This window comes from Schistocerca serialis, chromosome 4 (genome assembly GCF_023864345.2).
Source record: "Schistocerca serialis cubense isolate TAMUIC-IGC-003099 chromosome 4, iqSchSeri2.2, whole genome shotgun sequence".
In the NCBI taxonomy this organism is placed as follows: Eukaryota; Metazoa; Arthropoda; class Insecta; order Orthoptera; family Acrididae; genus Schistocerca; species Schistocerca serialis.
The window spans coordinates 755,645,134-755,669,313 of NC_064641.1; the positions used below are offsets into that span (position 1 = coordinate 755,645,134).

The 24,180-nt window shown below is 44.2% G+C and overlaps 1 protein-coding gene across 1 annotated transcript in view; it reads right to left on the reverse strand.

Annotated features, from left to right (window-relative positions):
* The window catches only part of LOC126473299 (neprilysin-1-like), a 548,467-nt gene that overhangs the window by 66,943 nt on the left and 457,344 nt on the right, over window positions 1-24,180 (reverse strand). Inside the window, exon 7 of the mRNA XM_050100269.1 lies at window positions 20,787-20,998. Coding sequence (XP_049956226.1) covers window positions 20,787-20,998 — 212 coding nt within the window. The remainder of the gene's footprint in view (window positions 1-20,786; window positions 20,999-24,180) is intronic.

Below are 24,180 nucleotides of genomic sequence, written 5' to 3' on the forward strand. Positions count from 1 at the left end.
CATCTCCCAGTAGTTACTGCAACCTACATCCTTCTGAATCTGCTTAGTGTATTCATCTCTTGGTCTCCCTCTACGATTTATACCCTCCACACTGCCCACCGATGCTAAATTTGTGATCCCTTGGTGACCCAGAACATGTCCTACTAACCGGTCCCTTCTTCTTGTCAAGTTGTGCCACAAACTCCTCTTCTCCCCAATTCTATTCAATACCTCCTCATTAGTTATGTGATCTACCCATCTAATCTTCAGCATTCTTCTGTAGCACCACATTTTGAAAGCTTCTATTCTCTTCTTGTTCAAATTATTTATCGTCCATGTTTCACTTCCTAGAACTTAGAACTACTTAAACCTAACCAACCCAAGGACATCACACACATCCATACCCGAGTCAGGATTCGAACCTGCGATCATAGCCGTCGCGCGGTTCCAGACTTTCGTGGTATAGCTGTTATGGTGTGGCGAGGAGGCATAATGATGCATGAGCTTACTGACCTCCAAATCTCACCAGTCAACGTCATCGTGACAAGGTACTCATTCGCCATCGACGTCTTTTCTTTGATGCATTTGGCCATGAGTTCATTTTTATGTCCGAATATGCGCGTCCTCATCGAACAGCGCGGGTGGAGGAGAATTTGGAACAAGAGGATATTCGGCGGATGTTCTAGCCTGCGCATTCGCTCCGACTTCAATCCCATCGAGTGCCTATTGGATGCGTTGTGGAGACGTTTTGTACCACGTCCACATGCACCAACAACCGTCCAGCAATTGTCAAACGCACTGGTGGAAGAATGGAACGTCGTACTACTAAAACGCCGTAACAACCTTGTGGCCAGCGTGGCAGCACGTTGCAAAGAATGCATTTCCGTTCGTGGTGATCACACACCCTATTAAGAACCATACCCCACCCACCCTTTTGTAATGTCCAGGAAAACATCAAGAGTCGCTGTTACTTCAGTGTAATTAATGTATTTGAACAAAACTGTCATTTATGTTCTATTCATTGCGTATTTATTTCAATTATCTTCCATAACGTAGCGAACCGTACCCTACTGCACTGTTCTACAGCAATTCTTTCTACCCGTGGCCCTTCATCGAGCTATCTTACTTAACAGTCACACATTATGCGAAAGTGCGAAAGTTACTTTCGTCCGTGAGTTCTGAGGCAGACTAGTGCGTATACAGAACTAATAAGTACACGCATCAGAGAGTTGTCTTTTTTTTTTCACAAAACAATCTTTCCACAAACACGTCACAAATTTTATGACCTGTTGTTTTGTGCGCCGTTGTGACTGCACCACTCAGTGGACTTCGCGTGTTAGTATAGACTAAGCATTTAGCGTCCACGTGACCACAATTCAACACCTCACATGCCATCCAGGGGAAAATAAGCAATAATGTGTTGCTGTTGCCTCATGTATTTGGAGATACTAATCAAGCTGTAAACATACTACCCCTAATACCTATAGTTATTAGTTTGCAAATGAAGAAAATACTGATGTCGTGTTGTTGATTACACCGTCCTCCGCCACCAACAGAAATATCTACTCTTATGCCCGTTACACCATGTATTATTTCTCGTTTTGGTCCATACTACCTCCTCGCAAAATATGAAAAGCAAAGAGCTTGCAGTAGAAGAGATGTTTCATAGCATCCAAGATAAACAAGTGCTCATTTATCTTAAGCTGTGGGTTTTAGAGCCCTTGTTTATTAAACATTTTTTCTTGGTTTGGTGTAAGGGACCTGTCCCTAAAACTTGTTTGTGCGCGTGTGTGTGTGTGTGTGTGTGTGTGTGTGTGTGTGTGTGTGTGTGTGTGTGTGTGTGTGTCCAGCTGTGATTCTTGCTAAGTTGTAGCAGACAATATGGCGAATTTTCTAATGTACGCGAGTCGTATTTAACGTTTGTTGCTTCCAAATTATGACACAGAGGAAAACGAACTTTCCCAGAGTGCATTCATAATCGTCATACGACCGCAGCACCCGACGTGATAGTATTGGATGCCTCTGGATACACAACGTGATCACCTCTTGTTCACGTAAGTGGCAACTGTGTCAGCAGCCATTACAATTTTGACGCGTTAAAGCCGGTGGGTGTGCCAAAACTTCGAGATCTCTGTGACGTTATGTTCCAACAAAATAACGCAAGACCAGATACTGGCCGTGCTTTTCCGCCCATCTCGATACACAGAGAATTCGGATGATGACATGTCCATCATGTTTCCTTACCTCCCACTTATTGAAAACATCTGGTCCTGGATTGTTGAAAGACATGTATGGCATCAATCAGTCACGGTTGATGATCTCTGGCAATAAGAGTTGAAGCAGCCTGGGATCGTCGAATAAAGTCCCCGTATCTGCTATTGATGCTCAGCCAAGTTAGAGCCACTGTTGTTGCTAGTGATGGCAACTGTATGAATTGAATTTCTCAGCCTTTAGAACCCCAAATCACCTACAAATTTAATAATGTAATCGTCCTACTAAACTTTATACCCACGATAAGTAAAATTTCGTTATTTTTTCTTTCTTTATGTGGCAATTTAATGATAGATATTAGACACTTCTATGCCCCTATACGTTCATATATGAGGGAAAGGAAAGAGACTATACACACGATGTCCCAGACCCTTAGGGCCAAAATTACAAATGCCATAGGAAATCTTAAACAATTTTCACATAAGGAGCCAATGATCAGCATTTCAACCTATAAGAGGTCTTGAATGATGAATGGGTGTGAAGCACGTGTTTGCAAACGGTTTGCATTCACGCAACGACGTTAGTGAAGCTACCTTCAAAAACAATACATAATAGACTGTGATGTGTCAACAGCACAGATATCGGACGCCCCTTGGTGTGTCCATAGCGCAAATGTCGGATGGCCCTCATGGCTACCGGGAGTAATTTGCGGGCCGTACAGTATCAGGATAGGAAATTTCAACTTACTGTCCGGCCTTAGAGTCAACATTTCGGCTTTGGTTTCGTCTTTCACGACGATTATGAACGAATTCCGAGCGCCATCTCGTCGAATAGCGTACAAGAGTATACCCGGTTGATCTCGCAGGGAACTAATTGAACTCCTCAAACACTGAATGACAACGTGAGGGCCACGGTCAAAGACTGAGACAGGTTTTAGCAGCAACGTCTCGTGGACAGCACGCCTAGAAGGTGACTGAGGTGACAAAAGTCATGGGATACCTCCTAACATCGTATCAGGCATCCTTTCCCTCGTTATAGTGTAGCAACTCGAATTGGCATGGACTCAAAAAGCCGTCGGAACTCCCTTGCAGGAGTACTGTGAGCCATGTTGCCACTACAGCCGTCCACAATTGCGGAAGTGTTGTTGGTGCAGGATTTTGTGCACGAACTTATGTCTCGATTATGTCCCATAAAAGTTCGACGGGATTCATGTAAGGCGATCTGGGCGGCCAAATCATTCGCCCGAATTGACCAGAATGTTCTTCAAACCAAGCGTGAACAGTCGTCTAGCGTTCAACCGGTGTGGTGGCGAGCTCAGGAGAGGCGCGGCAAGCGATGTCGTGCTCTTAGCAAAGGCACTCGCGTCGGTCGTCTGCTGCCATAGCCCATTCACGCGCCAAATTTCACCGCACTGTCCTAACACATACGTTCGTCGTACGTCCCGCAATGATTTCTGCTGTTACTTCACGCAGTGTTGATTGTCTGTTAGCACTGACAACTCTACGCAAACGTCGTTGCTCTCGTTCGTTAAGTGAAGGCCGTCGACCACTGCATTGTCCGTGGTGGGAGGCAAAGCCTTAAATCTGGTATTCGGTGCACATTCTTGACACTCTGGATCTCGGAATACGAAATTCCCTAATGGCTTCCGTAGTGGAATGTCCCATGCATCTAGTTCTAACAACCATCCTTCGCTCAAAGTCTGTTATTTCCCGTCGTGCGGCCATAATCAAGCCGGAAAGCTTTGCACATGAGTGACCAGATACAAATGACAGCTTTGCCACCGCACTGCAATTTCATAACTTGTGTTCGTGATCTACCGCGATCTGCATATGTACACAGTGCTATCCCATGACTTTTGTCACATGAGTGTAGTCTATCTGCCTACAGCTATAGTAATCTACTCTGACTCCGACAGACGTGCTATATTAAAACAGTGAAAGCTTTGCTCTCGCCAATACCGTCAGCGGTACAAACTGTCTGTGGCAGTCTGGTAGTCTATCACACGAATCGCCGGAATTTATCATTAAATTATCCCGTGACGTTATTATACGCTGGCATTTTTTTCCGAAATATGCTATGATGCCACAGATTTATACGCAGTGCACGTATTCTACCTCATGAAACTACACTCTAAATCTACATTAACGGAACGAGACTGTTTCTGTGGTTCTATAAAGTTTTTCCCAGGTGGAGCGTATTGTTCGGTTGGAGGTGACATCTCGCATTATAGCGACGCCTACGGTTATGCTATACGATAAGACAGTTAGGGTTGACAGTTTAACGTGGGTGACATCCAATTATAGAGTAAAATTTATATAAATTATTATGTATGTCAAATTGCAAGTCCACGAACGGGCACCATCGTTGGTAAAGTGATCATACACGTGACGGAACATACCCGGCTGGAGACCACTAAAGAATGGGTCCTGTGTTAGTTCCCTGTACAAGGCTGATTAGGTATGTACTTGATGATCTGTATCAGCCGGCCGGGGTAGCCGAGCGGTTCTAGGCGCTACAGTCTGGAACCGCGCGACCGCTACGGTCGCAGGTTCGAATCCTGCCTCGGGCGTGGATGTGTGTGATGTCCTTAGGTCAGTTAGGTTTAAGTAGTTCTAAGTTCTAGGGGACTGATGACCTGAGAAGTTAAGTCCCATAGTGCTCAGAGCCATTTGAACCATCTGTATCATCCTTTTCAACTACTCTGTTATGGAATATAATTAAATCTCTTCGGCAGTTATTCGTAATTCCATACTGCTGTTACTGCTGTAATCAAAATATGTATTCTCTGTTTTTCGTGTATTACGACGTCGATATCTTCGTTATTGCAAACCGTCTGTGTGAAGCTGTTACACTGCAATGTCGAGGTACCATACCCCGTAATATTTACAGCAATTTTGTTTAAGCTTTGCTTATTGGAACTTCTAACGTGGACGATGTGGTTGAGGAATTGATATTAAGCGTATATTCCAACTGGGGCAGCATATGATCTGGTAGAATCTCTATTGTCATTTCCGGTTATGATCCACTAATTTGTTGCAGAACACAACCACTCACATACCCACCTCCATATGTCTATTCGATATAGAAAATAACATCACTTTAATACGTCTGTGGCATTTCTGTGGAATTTGTTTAGGATTCGAGGCAATGGAAGGTAGCCATACAAAGTAAGCTTATTATGATACCTCTTTGTATATGCAAGGCGTAAGAAATCGGATTTTCGCCGCGATTTAGCTTATTTTACAATAAACACATAGTTAATTATACAGATACTTTAGATGCGGCAATACTTAATTTGTGCATGAAAAGTATGAGACATCTAGCAATATATTGTGGTAGTCGCTTTTTCTGAGATATCGATTCTGATATTGTCTTCGGAAATGCCACATCTCTCACTCTTACCGCCTTTGCTCACGTGTTTCCAAACATGTACACGTTCTTCTGTTGCCTACGTAAAATATTTGATAACAGATAACACCTTATTCTTTCCTAATAAGACTACTATGTTATGTGTGCGTGTGTGTTTGGAGTGGTGTAGTTGGTTACTGGCTTGTGTTCCTGCGAACCATTGTTTGTGGAAATGCAACTGCACAATTCGAATACTCACTTTATGTATTTCACTATGTGAACAGTGCTGCTGACATACTTTTTATAATACTATGAGCAATAATAGCGGACGAATACAGTCTATAAAGCTTTTACGGAGTCTATTGAATACAAACTGCTATTATTTACATTGCTTTTGGTAGGTCTGTGTCATCTGTAACAACTGCAATTATTGGCAATGAATAGCTTCATTTATAATGTTCCTAGCTTTTTTTTTGTCCTTCATTGTATTTCAATTCCCCATCGGGGCGGGCTGGCAGCAGCATATGCGCTGCTCTTCAGCCAAAAGACATAGAACAAACAATAGAAGACATTTAACAATAACGAAGGAGAAAACATGGTGAACATAGATGCAGAAAAGGGGGAAATTCATGGAAGACAATAGACAATAAAGGAGTGACAGTAAAATGGAGATAAAAACCGTAAAAAATTAGCACACACAAAAAAAAAACACACACTGGGACAGTTAAAAAAAAACAAGGTGCAGTATGACCGGAGCATAAAAGTATCGATGGATGGCGTAGCACATAACGAACACTGACAGTAACACTAAGTACACGGCCAGCACACAATTAAAATCACACCTCTCAATGCACACGAGAAACAACACTAAACACAACACTGACGTGCCACACGGACGATGATCAAAATGGAGGATCTGCCAGGCACAAGGAGATGAGGGAGAAGGGAAGAAGAGAGGGAGGGGAAGAGAGGGGGGAGATTGGCGGGGGGCGCGCCAGAGAGGGCCGGGTAGGGAGGGAGGTGGGAGGGAAATAGGCAACAATTGGATGCAGTGGCTCGGGGGGGGGGGGGGGAGGAAAATCCGCTCTAGGGGGAAGGAGGGGAGAGGAAAAAAGGGGACCCTGTGGAGGGGGGGCAACAAGGCCAGGTTATGGTTGGAAGGAAGGGGGGTATATGTCACGGCGAAGTTCATCATCCGGGAGGGGGAGGTGCTGGAAATTGCCCTGATGAAGGAGATGGAGGGTGTGGAGGTGGGGAGAGGGAGGGCCACAGCGATAAAGGCGCGACGACGGGTGGGGGGTGGAGAGGAAGGAGGAAACCAGGGGGCGGGGGGGATCAAGCCTGCAGACAATGTAAAGGATGTGGAGATGTTGGAGGAACAGGAGGAGGTGGGGGAAGGGGATGAGTTCATGCAGGAGCCGTATGGGGTAAGGAAGGCAAATACAGAAGGCAAGGCAGAGCGCATGGCATTCAAGGATTTGGAGGGCCTTCTAAAAGCGGGTGGGTGCAGAGATCCAGGCAACACTCTCATAACAGAGGATAGGACGAATGAAGGATTTGTAGGTGTGGAGGATGGTGGAAGGATGCAATCCCCATGTCTGGCCAGACAGGAGTTTCAGGAGGCGGAGGCGGGAATGGGCTTTCTGCTGAATGGTCTGGAGGTGAGGGTTCCAGGTGAGGTGACGGTCGAGGGTGAGGCCAAGGTATCTCAGGGTGGGGATGAGTTGGATGAGACGACCATAAAGGGTGAGAGAGAAATCATGGATACGGAAGGAGCGGGTGGTGCGGCCTATGATGGTTGCCTGGGTTTTGGAGGGGTTGTGACAGTGGAACCACTGGTTACACCTAGTGGTGAACTGGTTAGGGTGGGTTTGGAGGGTGCGTTGGGACCACTGAAGTGTGGGATAGAGAGCCAGGAAGGCAGTGTCATCAGCATACTGGAGAAGGTGGACAGTTGGGGGTGTCTTGGGCATATCAGCCGTATACAAGAGATAGAGGAGAGAGGAGAGGACAGAGCCCTGGGGGACGCCAGCAGTGGGATAAAAGATACGTGAGTTGGTGTTGTAGAGGGTGACATAGGAAGGATGGAGCGTGAGGAAGGAAGCGACCAGACGGACAAAATTGATAGGCAGGGCGTAGGTTTGAAGTTGAAAGAGGAGACCGGGATGTCACACACAGTCATAGGCATTTTGGAGGTCGAGGGAAACAAAAATGGCGGAGCGACAGGAGTTGAGCTGGAGGGAGAGAAGGTGAACGAGGTTAAGTGGAGAAGGAGGGTCGAAAACCACACTGGGTAAGGGGGAGGAGGTGGTATTGATTAAGGTGCTGATGGATATGGTGGGAGAGGATGGATTCGAAGACCTTACCGAAGAGGGAGGTGAGGCAGATGGGACGACAGGAAGAGGCGCAGTAGAAGGGGGTTTGTTGGGTTTGAGGAATAAGAGGCCAGGGTAGAAGCCAGTAGAGAGGATGACGTTATAGAGATGGTCAAGGGCATCGGGAAAGAATAAGGGCTTTCTCTAAGGGGGGCACAGTCGTGACCAGGGGCTGTGTTTGGATCGGAGGATAAGTATAATGTCTTGTGCTGTGATTGGAGTGTTGATGTCAGAGGAGGGCAACTGCCCCGAGTACTGGAGACTAGGAGCAAGTGGAGCGACCGAGGTATCGGCGCGTTCCATGACGGTGGGGAAAAGAGAATAATCAAAGTGGGGATCATCTGGGATGGAGAAGACCTTGGAAAGGTGGGAAGCGAAGTGATTGGCCTTACTGAGGTCGTCTGAAAGGGGGCGGTCGTTATGGAGAAGGGGGTAGTGAGGAGCAGAATGGGAACCAGTAAGGCGATGGAAGGTGGACCAGTACTAGGAGGAGTTGATAGGGAGGGTGGCGTTGAGTCATGTGTGGGTCTGGCGCCAGTCTCGGTGTTTCGTTGCTGTAACAAGGTTCCATACGTGTCGCAGTATTTGCCGGTGGCTTTGGAGTGTATCCCTGTCACGAGTGTGCAGGAAGGAGCCATAGAGGCGGCGGGATTCGCGGAGGAGGACAGCCCACGGAGGGAGAGTGGAACGGTGGGGGTGCAAAATTTGCAGAAGTGCAGCGGCGGTGGGCCACCTGCCCCCACACCCAGCACGCGGCTGGATGACATGATTCCTGGAATGACTTTGGAGGTAAGTAAGTACGGTTGCTGAAGTCAGCAGAATATGACATACGCATTGGTAGCAGCTGTAATATGACTCCACTGAAAAAGAAAGTGCTACTGCTGATTTCAGCACTTTTCTGCACCTAACATACACTGCCACACTACCAATGACTTGGCTGTGCACTGATATTTGTACTCTGCCAAATATCACGCCTACAGCTTTCAAGTCCGGTAATGTGGTAAACCATTCTATTATATGTCGTTTTCAGTTATCGGATACTTGCTATTTTTACTTGTACTTATATAGTGTTAATTCTTATCTACTTTATAATGTATCAGGCCAACAACAGACAGCCCAAGAAAGTGACTAAAACAAAACATAAATAGTTAACTGGTTAAACACTATAGGTGCCATTTTTATTCTGTGTTTAGTCTGATTTTATTCTGTTGACTATAATAACTGACAAAAATAATGTCGTATGACCCACGAGCATGGTGCAAGTGTTGTTCTTGCGCGAATGGCACCTGGTGTACCCAGACAGTCACCAATCCAAATACTAACCAGGCCTAATACTGCTTAACATTGTTGATCAGGCAGGAGCCTGTGTTCCTAAAGCGACAACGCCATTGGCCTCGGCAGACTGCAGTAAATGGTTACTTTCTAATTGAGGATCTTTTTTTCAAAACTCCCTTTATGCCATAAAAAACATTTAAAACAGTTTTTTTTACCTTAACACATACTGTTCAGCTAGCTCTACAGGCCTGTGCCGTCGGCTTAATCAAAACGTGCTTTATTCTGCGCTTATAGCACAGAGAATACTGCCCGTTTTTGCAAAACTCGCCTCGTGCATATGTTGGGGTCTTTCCAAAACTCACTTTATGCTACTTTTTTGCCAAAGATGTTATAGGTAGTGCTGCGTCTTCTCATAATTTGTCTGCTGTGCCATAGATGTCAGGCCAAGTACCTTTCCGACTGTGTAATAGCACTCCTGGAGAAATTGTTGTGCTTGGCGGTAGATGGCAGGGCATGTTACTATCCGTGCCAACTAGGGTGACGGCTGGCGCAGATGCTGATGGGGACCCCAGTCAGCCGCTGCCGCACGCGTGTACGTACTTTGCACAGACAGTAATTCTCCGTTTGTTGACGATAGCTGTTATGTGTTTTGGTTACCATTTACCGCCGTTTCGTGGAAGTTGCGTGTAGACGACTTGGCTCGTGTTTATAGTGACGATGGAAAGTGATGGTGAATATAATACTCCTGTGAGTGGAACACTTGGTGGGCGGAAAAGAAGAGGAACAAAACAGACTAACATCTCCAGAGCAAAATCATCACAATGTTTACAGCAAAATATTGCGCCTGATATTGACTGCCGGCACGCTGAAAGGAGTGAGTGAAGCAACAGTGGAGGGAAAGACTGTCATGCAGGCAAACTCAGTTACGCGGACTTCACATTTCAATAATCTGTTATATTCTGCAGGAGACAAGAGCAAGCAAGATGCATTCCTTCTGTCATACATGGACATATCAGTACCAGGTAGGTATGTTGTGGATTCCACTGAATCAGTGTCTATCAAGTATAAAATAAAACTTCGAGATGGGTCCCAAGTACCAGTTTGTGCTGCTACATTTCAAAAAATAACAGGTGTATCGCAGGATCGCTTAGCCCGGATTACTTGGCACTATCAAGAACATGGGAGTGCATTACCGGAACGAAGAGGTGGCTCAAGAGAAACTCAAGCCGACGTAGTTATGACCCAACAAGTGAAAGAGCACATTTTTAAGTATAAGTGTAGAGAGTGTCATTATACCAGAGGGAAACTGAGTAGATTTGCGCCCAACATTAAATGTAAATATAATGTGGGAAAATTTAGGGAAACTAAGTAGATTTGCGCCCAACATTAAACGTAAATATAACGTGGGAAATTTTTTGCAAAGAACAATGAGAAGCATGCAATAAAATCTGTTCTGTGTTAAAATTTAAGACTGTGTTCTATAAGAATTTTAATCTCAGCTTCGGTAATCCTCATGGTGACACCTTTTCAACATACAAGGTGCTTGATCTGAAAATAAAGGTCGCAGAAACCAAACAATTTCAGGAAGTATGTAAAATTAACTTGCATTTCCATAAGGCTCGTACAAAGATATTCCACAGTAGCATGAACAAGTACTCTGAAGACATTGTAAAAGTGGCCTTTGACATGCAACAAAATCAACCTCTGCCAAAGCTCTCTATTGGAGAAGTGTTTTACACACGACAGGTGTGGTTCTATAACCTGACTGTGGTGATACATGAACCAAAACAAGATAATGACAACGTATTTCAGTATACTTGGTGTGAAACAGAAGCTGGAAGAGGTGCAAATGAAATCGCTTCTGCACTACAACATTTCCTCTTAAATTATTTAGAAGTGAGAACTAGAAATATTGGTAAGAGGAGATTGACACTTGGGCTTTTTTCAGACTCGTGCACCAGCCAGAACAAGAATTCTATAATTCTATGTATGCTGGTACATTTTATGGAATACACTAAAGTGTTCTCTCAACTTACCCACTATTTCTCTATTTGTGGACATAGTTTCATGCCACCAGATGGTGTATTTGGTAGAGTTGAGAAGGAATATCGGAAGAAAGAAGAGATCATATCACCTAACGAATACAGGAGTATTCTAGCAAAGTTTGGAAAGGTGCTTGTGTGGGGAAAAGACTGGTTTTCTTACGACTTCAAGCAGATTTCTAAGGAAATATTGAAGTCTACCGTGCCTTTCAAAATGATGGATGTATGAGCAATAACATACAGACAAACCAGTGGTAATATTCAATGTGCTGTTAAAAGTACTCATTTCTCTGGATCAGAAGTATGTTGTGATGTATTGAAGAAGAACATTCCTTCGTTCAAAGCCATGAAACGTGCTGTGATTATTCCCAAGAAACACTATGTGAGTGCAGAATAGAAGAAGGATGTAATGAAGCTAATGCGTTTCTTTACTGTTCCTAAGGATGCTGCAAGTTTCTACGATGACATAAAATTTGCAAGCGGTGAGGAGCATGAAGGTCATGACAGCTCACAGAGAATTTATGAGGACCAAGAGTCCCCTGAATTTGTTTAGAAAAGAAAACCAAATATTACTCCAAAACTTTAATGTTTGAAACTGCCATTTAATGTTTAGATAGCACTGATCTAGTTTCAGCATTAAGCGAGTTTTGAAAAAAAAAAAAAAACTTTTTCTACTTACAGTGGTTGTTAAACTATCTACAATTTTATGTATGTGCAAATACTGTCCAAAACATGTTCAAAACTGTACAAACTTTGCTAATAGTAAACAATTTTTCCTTGGAAACTTGCTTGTTAAATAAATTCGGTTCCTGTAAAATTCAACTTTTTGCATAAAGCGAGTTGTGAAAAAACGGTCGTCAATTTGTATTCTAATGATGTGTTTCTGATATGTATGCTACATTCCCGAATAGACATAGTACTGGGAAAATAAACATGAAAATGAAATGAAAAACAGCCGATGCAAGGTTCTCTTTACTTTGGTTATTTTACAGCAAAATTAATTTTTAGTTTCAAAAGGCTTTTCATCTCATTTCTTAGTCCCTTTGAATCTAAGCCCACAACATTTGGCGTTGTGCTGATCCACCAACACTTTTTTTTGCAGTTTATTTAAAATAGAGAGGAAACAAGGATCGTGTGGAGAACCGCGTGATGCTGGCGATGCGTGCCTCTGCCCTTGGGCCCGGCAGCGGCCCGCTGGGAAGACAAAGCACCGTGATTTCCCCGGGGCCGCCCTCTGCCCTGGTCACGCCACGGCGCCGCCGCCCCCTCAGGGGACACACCACCACACCGCACACAGCACTCGTTTCTTGCTCTCTGTCTCTAAAAATGCATTTCGGTTCTTACTTTTCTAAGGGCTGTGTTTTGTGTTTAGACAGGTTTTAATACGAATATGTCTCCACAGCATTCTACTCTGTGCTAACCTTTTCAACTCTATACAGGTTGTATAAAAAATATGTGTCACAATCTTCCGAATTTTCTCCTGACGTCAAAGCATTACAAAAAGTACTTATGAATATGGGTCTGACAATCCTTCGTTTGAAAGTATGAAAGGAATTTCCTGAAATGACTCGTGGCTGCGAAATTTACCACAAATGTGTATGTTTACTCGACTTTCCTGTTTACAATTGGTCGTGACATTTGTTTTCTTTTCTCTGATTGTCGTTTGTTCTGCCTCATAGCAACTTCCATCACGTCGCATCACAACTATGTATTCAGTGTCCGAAATGACGGATGTGCACTACACTCAGGGCTAGTAGGTGGGAATGTGGACACAGCACGTCAACGTCAGTGAAAGTGGAATCTGCCAGGCAAACGTCTGCACGGAGCATCATTTAATAATTACGCACACTTGGTTTAGGAATCATGTAAGATGTTTGTATAAAGAGACATGGAAAGTTTCAGATTCATCACGTAACAGCAAAACACAGATATCAAAATAGATTTTAAACTGGAGATGAGAACTGAATGAACTGAAAGAAGTGTACATGGACAGGGAAGAGAGAAGGAGGCTGCGACGTTCGGCTTATTACGACAATGTACAGGAGATTGAACGGTCAGGACTTGTAAGTGGGCAGCCATGGCTGCCGTTAAATGACACACAGGAAATTAGCTAAAATAAGCAAATACACTACTGGCCATTAAAATTGCTCCACCACAAAGATGGCGTGCTACAGACGCGAAATTTAACCGACAGGAAGAAGATGCTGTGATATGCAAATGATTAGCTTTTCACAGCATTCACACAAGGTTCGCACCGGTGGCGACACCTGCAACGTGCTGACATGAGGGAAGTTTCCAACCGATTTCTCATACACAAACACCAGTTGACCGGTGCTGCCTGGTGAAACGTTGTTGTGATGCCTCGTGTAAGGAGGAGAAATGCATACCATCACGTTTCTGACTTTGATAAAGGTCGGATTGTAGCCTGTCGCGATTGCGGTTTATCGTATTGCGACATTGCTGCGCGACATTGCTGCTCGCGTTGGTCGAGATCCAATGACTGTTAGCAGAATATGGAATCGGTGGGTTCAGGAGGGTAATACGGAACGCCGAGCTGGATACCAACAGCCTCGTATCACTAGCAGTCGAGATGACAGGCATCTTATCTGCATGGCTGTAACGGATCGTGCAGCCACGTCTCGATCCCGGAGTCAACAGATGGGGAAGTTTGCAAGACAACAACCATCTGCACGAACAGTTCGATGACGTCTGCAGCAACATGGACTATCAGCTCGGAGACCATGGCTGCGGTTACCCTTGACGCTGCATCACAGACAGGAGCGCCTGTGATGGTGTACTCAACGACGAACCTAGGTGCACGAATAGCAAAAAGTCATTTTTTCGGATGAATCGAGGTTCTGTTTATAGCATCATGATGGTCGCATCCGTGTTTGGCGACATCGCGGTGGACGCACATTGGAAGTGTGTATTCGTCATCACCATATTGGCGTATTACTCGGCGTGATGGTATGGGGTGCCGTTGGTTACAAGTCTCGGTCACCTCCGCATTGACGGCACTTTGTACAGCGGACGTTACATTTCAAATGTGTTATGACCCGTGGCTCTAACCTTCATTCGATCCCTGCGAAACCCTACATTTCAGCAGGATAATGCACGACCGCATGTTGCAGGTCCTAACGAGCCTTTCTGGATACAGAAAATGTTCGAGTGCTGCCCTGGCCAGCACATTTTCCAGATCTGTCACCAACAGAAAACGTCTAGTCAATGGTGGCCGAGCAACTGGCTCGTCACAATACGCCAGTCACTACCATTGATGAACTGTGGTATAGTGTTGAAGCTGCATGGGCAGCTGCACCTGTACACGCCATCCAAGCTCTGTTTGACTCAATGCCCAGGCGTATCAGGGCCGTTATTACGGCGAGATGTGGTTCTTCTGGGTACTGATTTCTCAGACTCTATGCACTCAAATCGCGTGAAAATGTCAGTTCTACAATAATATATTTGTCCAATGAACACCTGTTTATCATCTGAATTTCTTCTTGGTGTAGCAATTTTAATGGCCAGTAGTGTATATTTCAGTGTGCGGTATACAAGGGCGCTCCTAGCGTCGGAAGTAACCAGCTTTAGGCCAGTCTAGGAGGTCGAACAACTAATCGAAGTGGGCAGCGGAAGGGGAGCCGCTTCTTGTTAACTGATGACGGTAACGGGAGACTCTGCCTACTAAGAAAGGCGTCTGTTCTGCTCGAGGTCTGGTTGACTAGAGAGAGAAGCAAGTGTGTTCCGCAGTGTAGAATCCTCCAGTACCCACACACGTGACCTGTATCCCATGTACGCTATTGGTTAAAACCGATGGCGTGAATTCGCCAGCAGTTACAGCAGAGGGCTTAGGGCGTCGCTTGTCAGCAGCTTTAACTGGACAGAACTGCCTCGGTTCTGAAAGGCAAGCAACTTATGTCACGTATTCACTGTGGAAGTTGCTATCGGAGAAAACTTGTGAAGTAACTAGGTTTAGGCCAGTCTAGGAGGTCGAGCAACTAACTGAAGTGGGCAACGGAAGGAGAGGCGCTTTGAAATAAAAATTTTTAAACCAGTTCCCTACAATATTCCCGAATGGTGGATACCCTGTACAGAACCAGAGGTTATTGAGAATTTCAGAAGGAGCATAACGCACTGATTGGGTGAAACAGGAGAAAGGAAGAAAATATAAGATGAATGGTTAGCTTTCAAAACTGAAATAATGAAGGCAGTAGGTCAAATAGGTAAAAATACAGCGCATAGATAGGAATTGTTGGATGTTGTGGGAGGTATTAAATTTAACTGGCGAAAGAAATAATATGAACATGCAGGAAATAAAGCATTTCAAAAATGGTTCAAATGGCTCTGAGCACTATGGGACTTAACATCTATGGTCATCAGTCCCCTAGAACTTAGAACTACTTAAACCTAACTAACCTAAGGACATCACACAACACCCAGTCATCACGAGGCAGAGTAAGGCATTTCAAAGGGAAAAAAAAACACGTCAAATATGAGATTGACAGAATGTGCAAAAAAGCCTAACCAGACAAGGCTGCAGAAACAGGCATAACTAGTGAAAAATTGATGCTGCCTGTGGGAAAATTAAAGATAGAGGAGCACATGTATAAATATTGAGATATGGTAAGCACATACTCAGCAAAAAAGGAAGGCTGAACGGTGGAAACAATATATACAGAGGCTATACAAGTGAAACGTACTTGAAAGCAATATCATAGAAAGGTATGAGGTAGTAGATGAATGGGCAGTATGATACTACGAGACGAATTTGACAGAGCACTGAATGACCTAAGTCGTAACGAAACTCTTGGAACAGACAAAATTTCCTTGGAATTAGTGAGATTCTTTGAAGAGCTAGTTGTGACAGTATTACTCCATTTGGTGTGCAAGGTACCTGCGACAAACAAAATGCCCTCCCGCTTCAAGAATAACGTAATAATTCCGATTCCAAAAAATTCAGGTATTGACCGATGCTAATACTATCGAAATATCGGTGTTATAGATCGTGGTTGCAAAATACTGACACGAATTATTCACATATACATAGAAAAATTAGTAGAAGCTGATCTCTAGGAAATCAGTTTGCGTTCCAGGGAAATGTTAAAAGCATACAAAGTGATACTGACCATATGACTTATATTGGAAGGTATGATGAAGAAAGACAAACCTTCGTTTATAGCATCTGTAGATTTACAGAAAGTGTTTGATGTTGACTGAAACACACACTCTAAAATTATGAAGGTAGCAGCGATAAAATACAGGGAGCAAAATATTATCTCCAACTTATGCAGAAACCAGACTGCATTTATACAATTCGAAGGGCGTGAAAAGGAAGCAGTATTGAGAAGGGAGTGAGGTATGATTCTAATCCATTCTCAGTGTTATTTAATCTCTACACTGAGCAAGTAGTCAAGGAACCCACAGAGAAATATGAAAAGGAGAGTAAAGGTCAGGTGGGAAAAAATAAAAACCTGAGGTTTGTCGATATAATTCAGTCAGAGACAACAAAGGTCTTGAAAGAAAAGCTAAGCGAAAAGGATTATGTCTCGAAAAGAAGTTAGGAGATGAACATCAACAAAATTAAAACATCGTCGTAGGAGTGTAGTCGAATTAAATTAGGTGATTCTGAGGGAATTAAGTTAGGAAATCAGACAATAGAAACAGTTGATGAGATTTGTTAATGACAACAAAATAACAGCTAATGGCTAAAGTGGAAGCGACATAGAATATGGACTGGCAATAGCAAGAAAAGCATTTCTGAAAATGAGGAATTTGTTAACATCCAATATAAATGTAAGTCTTAGGATGCCTTCTCTGAAGCTATTCCCGGCCAGAGTGGCCCAGCGGTTCTAGGCGTTACAGTCTGGAACCGCGCGACCGCTACGGTCGCAGGTTCGGATCCTGCCTCGGGCATGGATGTTTGTGATGTTCTTAGGTTAGTTAGGTTTACGTAGTTCTAAGTTCTAGGGACTGATGACCTCAGAAGTTAAGTCCCATAGTGCTCAGAGCCATTTGAACCATTTCTGAAGCTATTTTCTGGTGTGTAGCCCAGCACTTAAGGGAAACTTTGTCAGTAAGCAGTTCAGACGAGAAATAATGTGCTACGGAAAAATGCTGAAGATTACATGGCCAAGTGGAGTACCTAACGAGGAGGTAGTGACTCAAATTGGAGAAAAAGAAATTTAGGTATAACTTGGGTAAAAGAAGAGATCAATTGATAGGATACATCCTGACTCATGAAGGAAAAGTTAGTTTAGTACTGTAGGACATTACGGATGGTAAGAATTTTAGAAGGGGATGAAGCAATGAATACAGTATGTAGGTTCAAATAGATGTAGGCTGTAGTAGCTGTTTGGAGATGAAGAATGTTGAACAAGATAGAGTAGCCTAGAGTGCTTCATCAATCCAGATTCTGGACTGAAGACCACAACATTTATTATACATTTTATAAAAGACATTCATGAACTGAAACCAATAGTTGATTTTACATTAAACTGAAACTAAGATATGAATGACAGGGTCAGAACTTCTTATAAATGTTAAAACAAGATACGAATTCTATTATTATGTCAGTTGAAATACTAATGTATCAAAGCTAACTACAAACTTGCGTTGTTCACTACCATTCTGTAAGATGATTTATCAAAACCAACTCAGAAACATATGTACACTGCAACACAATCAATAAGATTAAATATACAATTGTGTTAAAAAAACTACCAACTTTTTGTATGGATATACACTCCATGAAAAAATTATGCCATTACCTATTTTCCACTGCATGCTACTAAATTAAGAGGTGGTGAAACAAAGTACCCATTAAAGTGTGTAATACTAACATTTTAAGTAAATGATTTAATGTACTAACATTTACGAATAATACTGCCTGACAAAAAAGGGAAGCACCCAGACAAGAAGGAAGAAAAGAAGTGAAACCTTATGAGTTGAGAGGCTATGTGATGTTACGACAATGATTACAATACCGGATCAAATTTACAAATAACTTGGCAGAATGCGCTTATTTATCAATATGACGTTTCACCCACGCTAACCTTAGTTTATGCACTGATTCAATTGGGAAGGTGTCGTGAAACCAAGCCATTGTATCCTCTCCTGAGGCAAGCTAGCCCACAACTGTTGTAAGTGGTCCTTGATATACCACATATAGGAACTTTGATGGAGTTGACTTCCGAACTGGTCTCACACATATTCTATAGGGGCAGATCTACGGATCGTCACGGAGGCAGTTCATTCATAGATATACGTGCCCTATATGGACGAGCATTGTCCTGTTGAAAAGTGGACCACGATACTGTCGCATGAAAGATAGCACATGATGAAGCAGGATGTCCGTGACGTACCACTGTGCCGTTGTAGGTCCTCAATCACTACCAGCCATGATGTATAGTCACACCAGATGGTCTCCACTTCATGAAGCCAGGGGTAACACTGCTGTGCCTCTCCAAAACACTTGAAGAATAGTACCTCACTCTATGTCGCCACCATACTACCGACGATAGTCATCCAAGGTTATGCAGAAGCACGATTCATGCCTGAACATAATACGAAGCCATTCGCCAGTAGTACATGGTTTCCAGTCACGACACCTCTCCACGTGCAGGGCCGGTAAATGCCTAGTCAAGCTGCTCCCAGTCTCTGATCCATGTTGCGGGACGACCCAAAATGATGCAGAGTGTCCATTACTTGTTTTCGGATGCCACACGCTGTTGTGACGGAGTTAGAATGTGTTTTGTGCACAATACAGCGATCCTCCCTGTGGTGATCAGACATGGTGGACTCGAACCTTGACGACGAATATGCCTACCCTCACGTTCCCATCCAGTACAACATAGGGCCACTGTCACACTGGAATATCCCACAAATCTGGATGTTGCACGATTCCACCAGCTGACCAAATAGAGACTCGCAGCGAGACCCCTTTCAAATTCTGTAAAGTGCTGGGAAGATGAGTGCCATTCTGGTAAGAAGGGCTCTTACTGTGAAGTTCTTTATAAATTTGACTATTTCGTTATTACTGAAGCAGCATCACATACCCTCTCAACCTGTGAAGTTTCATTTCTTTTCCTCCTGCCCTTCTGGGCACTTCCCCTAAGATTTCCTCGAGTTGCGTATCTCTGTCGCTGTCGATCGAAAGTAGTCTGACAGACGGCGACTGTTCGACGTCCTTTTTTTTTTCTTTTATTGATTTTTGATTCCCCCCGAAGGGGGTGGGATGGCAGCAGCTTACGCCGCTTTTCAGCCTACAGAATTTTTAAAACACAAGAAGAAGATAATAAATATAAAAACAGGCGATAAAACGGTGTCTTAAATTGTAAAATGGCGGAAAATTGTGGAAAGTTAAAACATAAAAGGGTTGGCGATGGCTAATAAAATACACAGGAAGCAGACAGGTAAAATAGTAGACAGACAATTAAAAAAACACGGCGACAGCCTGGTTTCTGTTCACAAGAGATATAAAAATCACACCCAGCGACAGTATGATTTCCGATGGCAACACTTTGGAAAAGACGCACAACAGTTAACAGCCACTCCAAACACTACACTGAAAAGTCGGCATGTAGATGACACACCACAGTCAAGGGCAGATGGGGGGGGGGGGACCTGGACAGATGAGGGGGAAAGAAGGGGGAGGAGAGGAAAAACCAAGTGGGGAGGGAGAACCGATGGATGGAGAGGGCTCATAAGGGGGGGAAGCAGTGCAGATGTGAGAGTGAGTAGGGAAAGGCAGAGGAGGGGAATGCAAAAGGACTCGGGGGTGAGAAGGGAGGCAGAAAGAGGGTAGGTGGGGAAAAACAGGATGGAAGGGGGGAAGGGATCCCGGGAAAAGGACAGAGGAAGGGAGAGGGAGGTGAAGATCAGAGGTGCCAGGAAGGGTAAATGGAGGGAGAGAGGGCATCATCTGGGAGGGGAAGTCGACAGAAGCCACCTTGGGAAAAGAGATGAAGGCTGTAGAGATGGAGGGTAGGGGGGGGGGAGGGACACAACGGTGAAGGTATGGCAGAGGGCAGGCGTCGGAGAGGAGGAGCAACCACGAGATGAGGGGGATCAAGGCAGCGTGAGGTGTAGAATACATGGATATGTTCAAGGAATAGGAGCAGATGGGGGAAAGGAATCAGGTCGTAGAGGATCCGCGTGGGGCACGAGAGGCGAATATGGAGGGCGCAGCGGAGTGCACGGCGCTTGAGGATCTGGATGGATTTATAGAAATTGGGGGGGTGGGGCGGACATCCATGGGGGACTGGCATAGCAGAGGATGGGACAGATTAAGGATTTGTAGGTGTGGAGGATGGTAGAGGGGTTCAAGCCCCATGTCCTGCCAGAGAGGAGTTTGAGGAGTCAGAGGCGGTTATGGGCTTTGGATTGGATAAAGCGGAGATGAGGGACCCAGGTGAGGTGATGGTCAATGTTGAGGCCAAGGTAGGTGAGGGTGGGGGAGAAGCGGACAGGACGGGAGCAGACGGTAAGGGAGTCGACGTCCTAAAAAGCACTCAGATATTATACAGCAGAAATAATAGGAGCAGAATGAGAGGGGAATGACCTGCGCTCAGTCTCCTGCAGGATGCGGCCCATCTCGATGAAGTAGGGCATGGCGTAGCTGACGACGGGCTCCTGGTCGTCGATGTCGGTCTCGAGGAAGGCGTTGAGATACTCGAGCCAGTTGAGCTGCGGCACCTCGGCCTGCAGCTCGGCCAGCGTCAGCTTGCGGTAGATGGCGCTCGTGTCGTGCCGGTCCGCCTCCGGCAGTGACGCCTGCGCACAACGGACACACACCAACCCACTCAGCCGTAAACGAGGCACTGTCCCGTATGTTCCACCCAACTACAGATTTACCTCAAGAATTCGTCCCTTCATCGTCGCCTTATCTCGTACAGACAGCTTGTGTTCCTACCCAAACCCCTCTTGTATAGGTAATTAACACGATAATGATACACTTATAGTTATTGTCCATTCAACTCTCTGTTCATATCAATAACCCCTTCAACAACATCCTAATAATGTCACAAAAAACCACAAAATCTCCAATTGTACAATTGGACTTGATCAGACGGTAATTTGGAACCCCCATGTACTGACCGTCAAAAAGAAAACTCGTAACAGACTAAAACTGCTACTGGCCGAACGTGGGAATTAAATCTCGCGACCATTATAAATATCTACAACACCCTCATCCATCCCTTCCCGAACCATGCGTATTACACGCACTCTATTCGCTTTCCATATCCGATCGCGCTCCCCTGTGCCAGGTAATAAAGTTCCCACAACATCTTTACACTTGGAATACGTTCGGCAGTCTTTTGTCGAATTCCTTGACCACACTGTCTCCCCGTGTCATTAAGAACGTCGTCCTCTCTGTCGCCACATCCAACCTTCTCCATACACTCCACATACTTTTTCAGGGTAATTTCAACAGCCTTTATGGCCCAGACCAATAAATAAATTTGAGATCTAACCGTGTTGTCAAATATAGCCTGCCCCATCTCTTCATTTTCGCAAAGAAGGCTCCAATCCACTCTTTCCAGTAAGACTGTAGTGATAGGACCTGCATACACCGACTTGACCCTTCCCAACATTTAGCCCACATACTTTTCATGTAAATCTTTCTGTTCATCTGAAACTAAATCCCTGACATACCAAGTCACTAGGAACGAACCTATTACATCATAATCTCTACAGGACTGAAGAACATTCACATAACAAGAATGTCACCAAGCTTCAACCATTTCTTTTCTTCTAAGAAAAGTTGTTTTAAGTATTTATATTTGTTTTTATTCAAACATTGAAATGCATCAACTAGCCGTTATCCAGCCTTCCTCCTAGCGAGGGAACGTAAATTTCAAATAAATAAAAAAAGACAAAAATTCTGCTTCTATCTCCGTTTTAGTTGTTTTTCAATCTTGAATGTTAAAATTGATACGTAGATTTACTGTAACAGCTACTAGTCACAGGTTATTGGTACTTTCCTTAAATTTAATTTATACTGAGTGAAGGAAAACTCCACCGAAAAACTTTCAGAGGTTGTTCAAGGATGCCTTCCGATTATTTCGGTATAAAGGGTTCACTGTCTCCGGCGGAGCGTTACAGAGTGGTAATGTGATTATGGTTTACTCGGTCTGTTATCGCTATCACACTTGTTTCTGTGAATATACATTCACAACAGTGAAGAAGCCTGTAATATGCAATAACCAAAACGTACAACACAAAACAGCATAGTGGGAACAAAGAGTACTGTGATGTGGTTGCCGTCTCGGGGATAGTCCAGCACAGTGTCGTTGTGCTGCTCTCTCATTGTATTCAATTGGCCCACACACGAGCTGCATATCGGCCAAATCCTCATCAGTAAACCTATCCGTAGTACTGCGATATATCACTGTTAATGCACAACTAACACGGCCGAGAAACAAAACCCTACACTGAACGGAGCAGTACTGAATGCAGACTTGAGGGCAACGAGGTTAGTAGCGCTTTATTGTTCTCAACCAACACTAGGCACCGTGAGCAAAAGGAAACAAGACACACAGCGAATACCATCGATATTTGCAGTTTTGTGCACTATTTTCAAAGCAATGAGGATAAAAAGTTAATTGGGACAAAATGCAATAACTCTGTAATGAGTCGCCGGCGACCGAAGGTCCCTTGCAATAAAATACTCAGAAGGTATCCCTGAATAACCTCTGACAGTTTGGCGGTGGAGTTATGGTTCACCTTGTAGATTTTTGGAGCCATAAACCTCACCCTCAGGCGACCATAACAATACAATCACATTTAGACCAAATAGACATTGATTACTTCACTTTTTTGTTTCTTGTTTTAGCGCTTAGTGTAGGAGAAAAGCAAGCTCAGTATAGCCGAGTCGACTGTGCTGTTGTTAATACCCATATTTCAGAAGTCAGTCATGTTATTCGTCATTTGTCACTAGCAACTCATTACTCACTGTATAAATAGTCACTAGGCACTAAAACTAAGATTCCCCTCAAATCTACTAACGCAGATGCATCGACAGTAACTCATACAAAAGTTTTTACATTGATCCGCCATCGTAGTATTAATATCAAGTGGCGGTCAAACAGTACATTTATACGTGACAAACCTTCGAACAGCACACTTGCGTAGTCAAATACGAGGGTTATTCCAAAAGTAAGGTCCGATTCGCCGTAACTATTGAAATTTGGCGCCAATGACAAAACACGCATGCGCGCCGACTCCCGGCAAGCCTTGCGCGTCAAACGCCGCCATTCGCTTTGTTACTGTTGCTGAGTGTAGTTCACAGTGTCACTTTACAATGTTTATGACAATTGATCAGCCCGCCGATTGTGAAGTAAGGGCAGTGATACGGTTTTTGTCTGCAAGAAACAATTCAGCGGCGGAAATCCATCGGCAGATTACTGAAGTGTACGGTCCTAACATAATGAGCGACAGTAAAGTGCGCAAGTGGGTGCGAGCTTTTAATGAAGGACGGGATAATGTGCACGATGAACCACGGTGTGGCCGATCATCTGTGATTTCAGACGATTTGGTCAATGCGGTTGACAAAAAAATTCGTGACGATCGCCGATTCACTATTACAGACGTAGACATGCATTTTCCGAATGTGAGAAGAACAACTTTGTACAGAATTGTGTCTGAACATTTGAAGTTTCACAAATTGTGTGCCCGTTGGGTTCCCAGGCTGCTTACTGAGCCCCAACGAATGAAAAGAATGGCTTTTGCTCTTGATTTTTTGGAGCGATATCATAAGGAAGGTGACAGTCTTTTAGACAATGTTGTCACAGGGGATGAGACATGGGTTTTTCACATCACTCCAGAGTCTAAACGTCAGTCAATGCAATGGCGTCACACGTCATCGCCAGTCAAGGTCAAGGCAAAGCAGACAATCTCAACACGTAAGGTTATGGCGACTGTGTTCTGGGATAGACGTGGAGTATTGTTAGTCG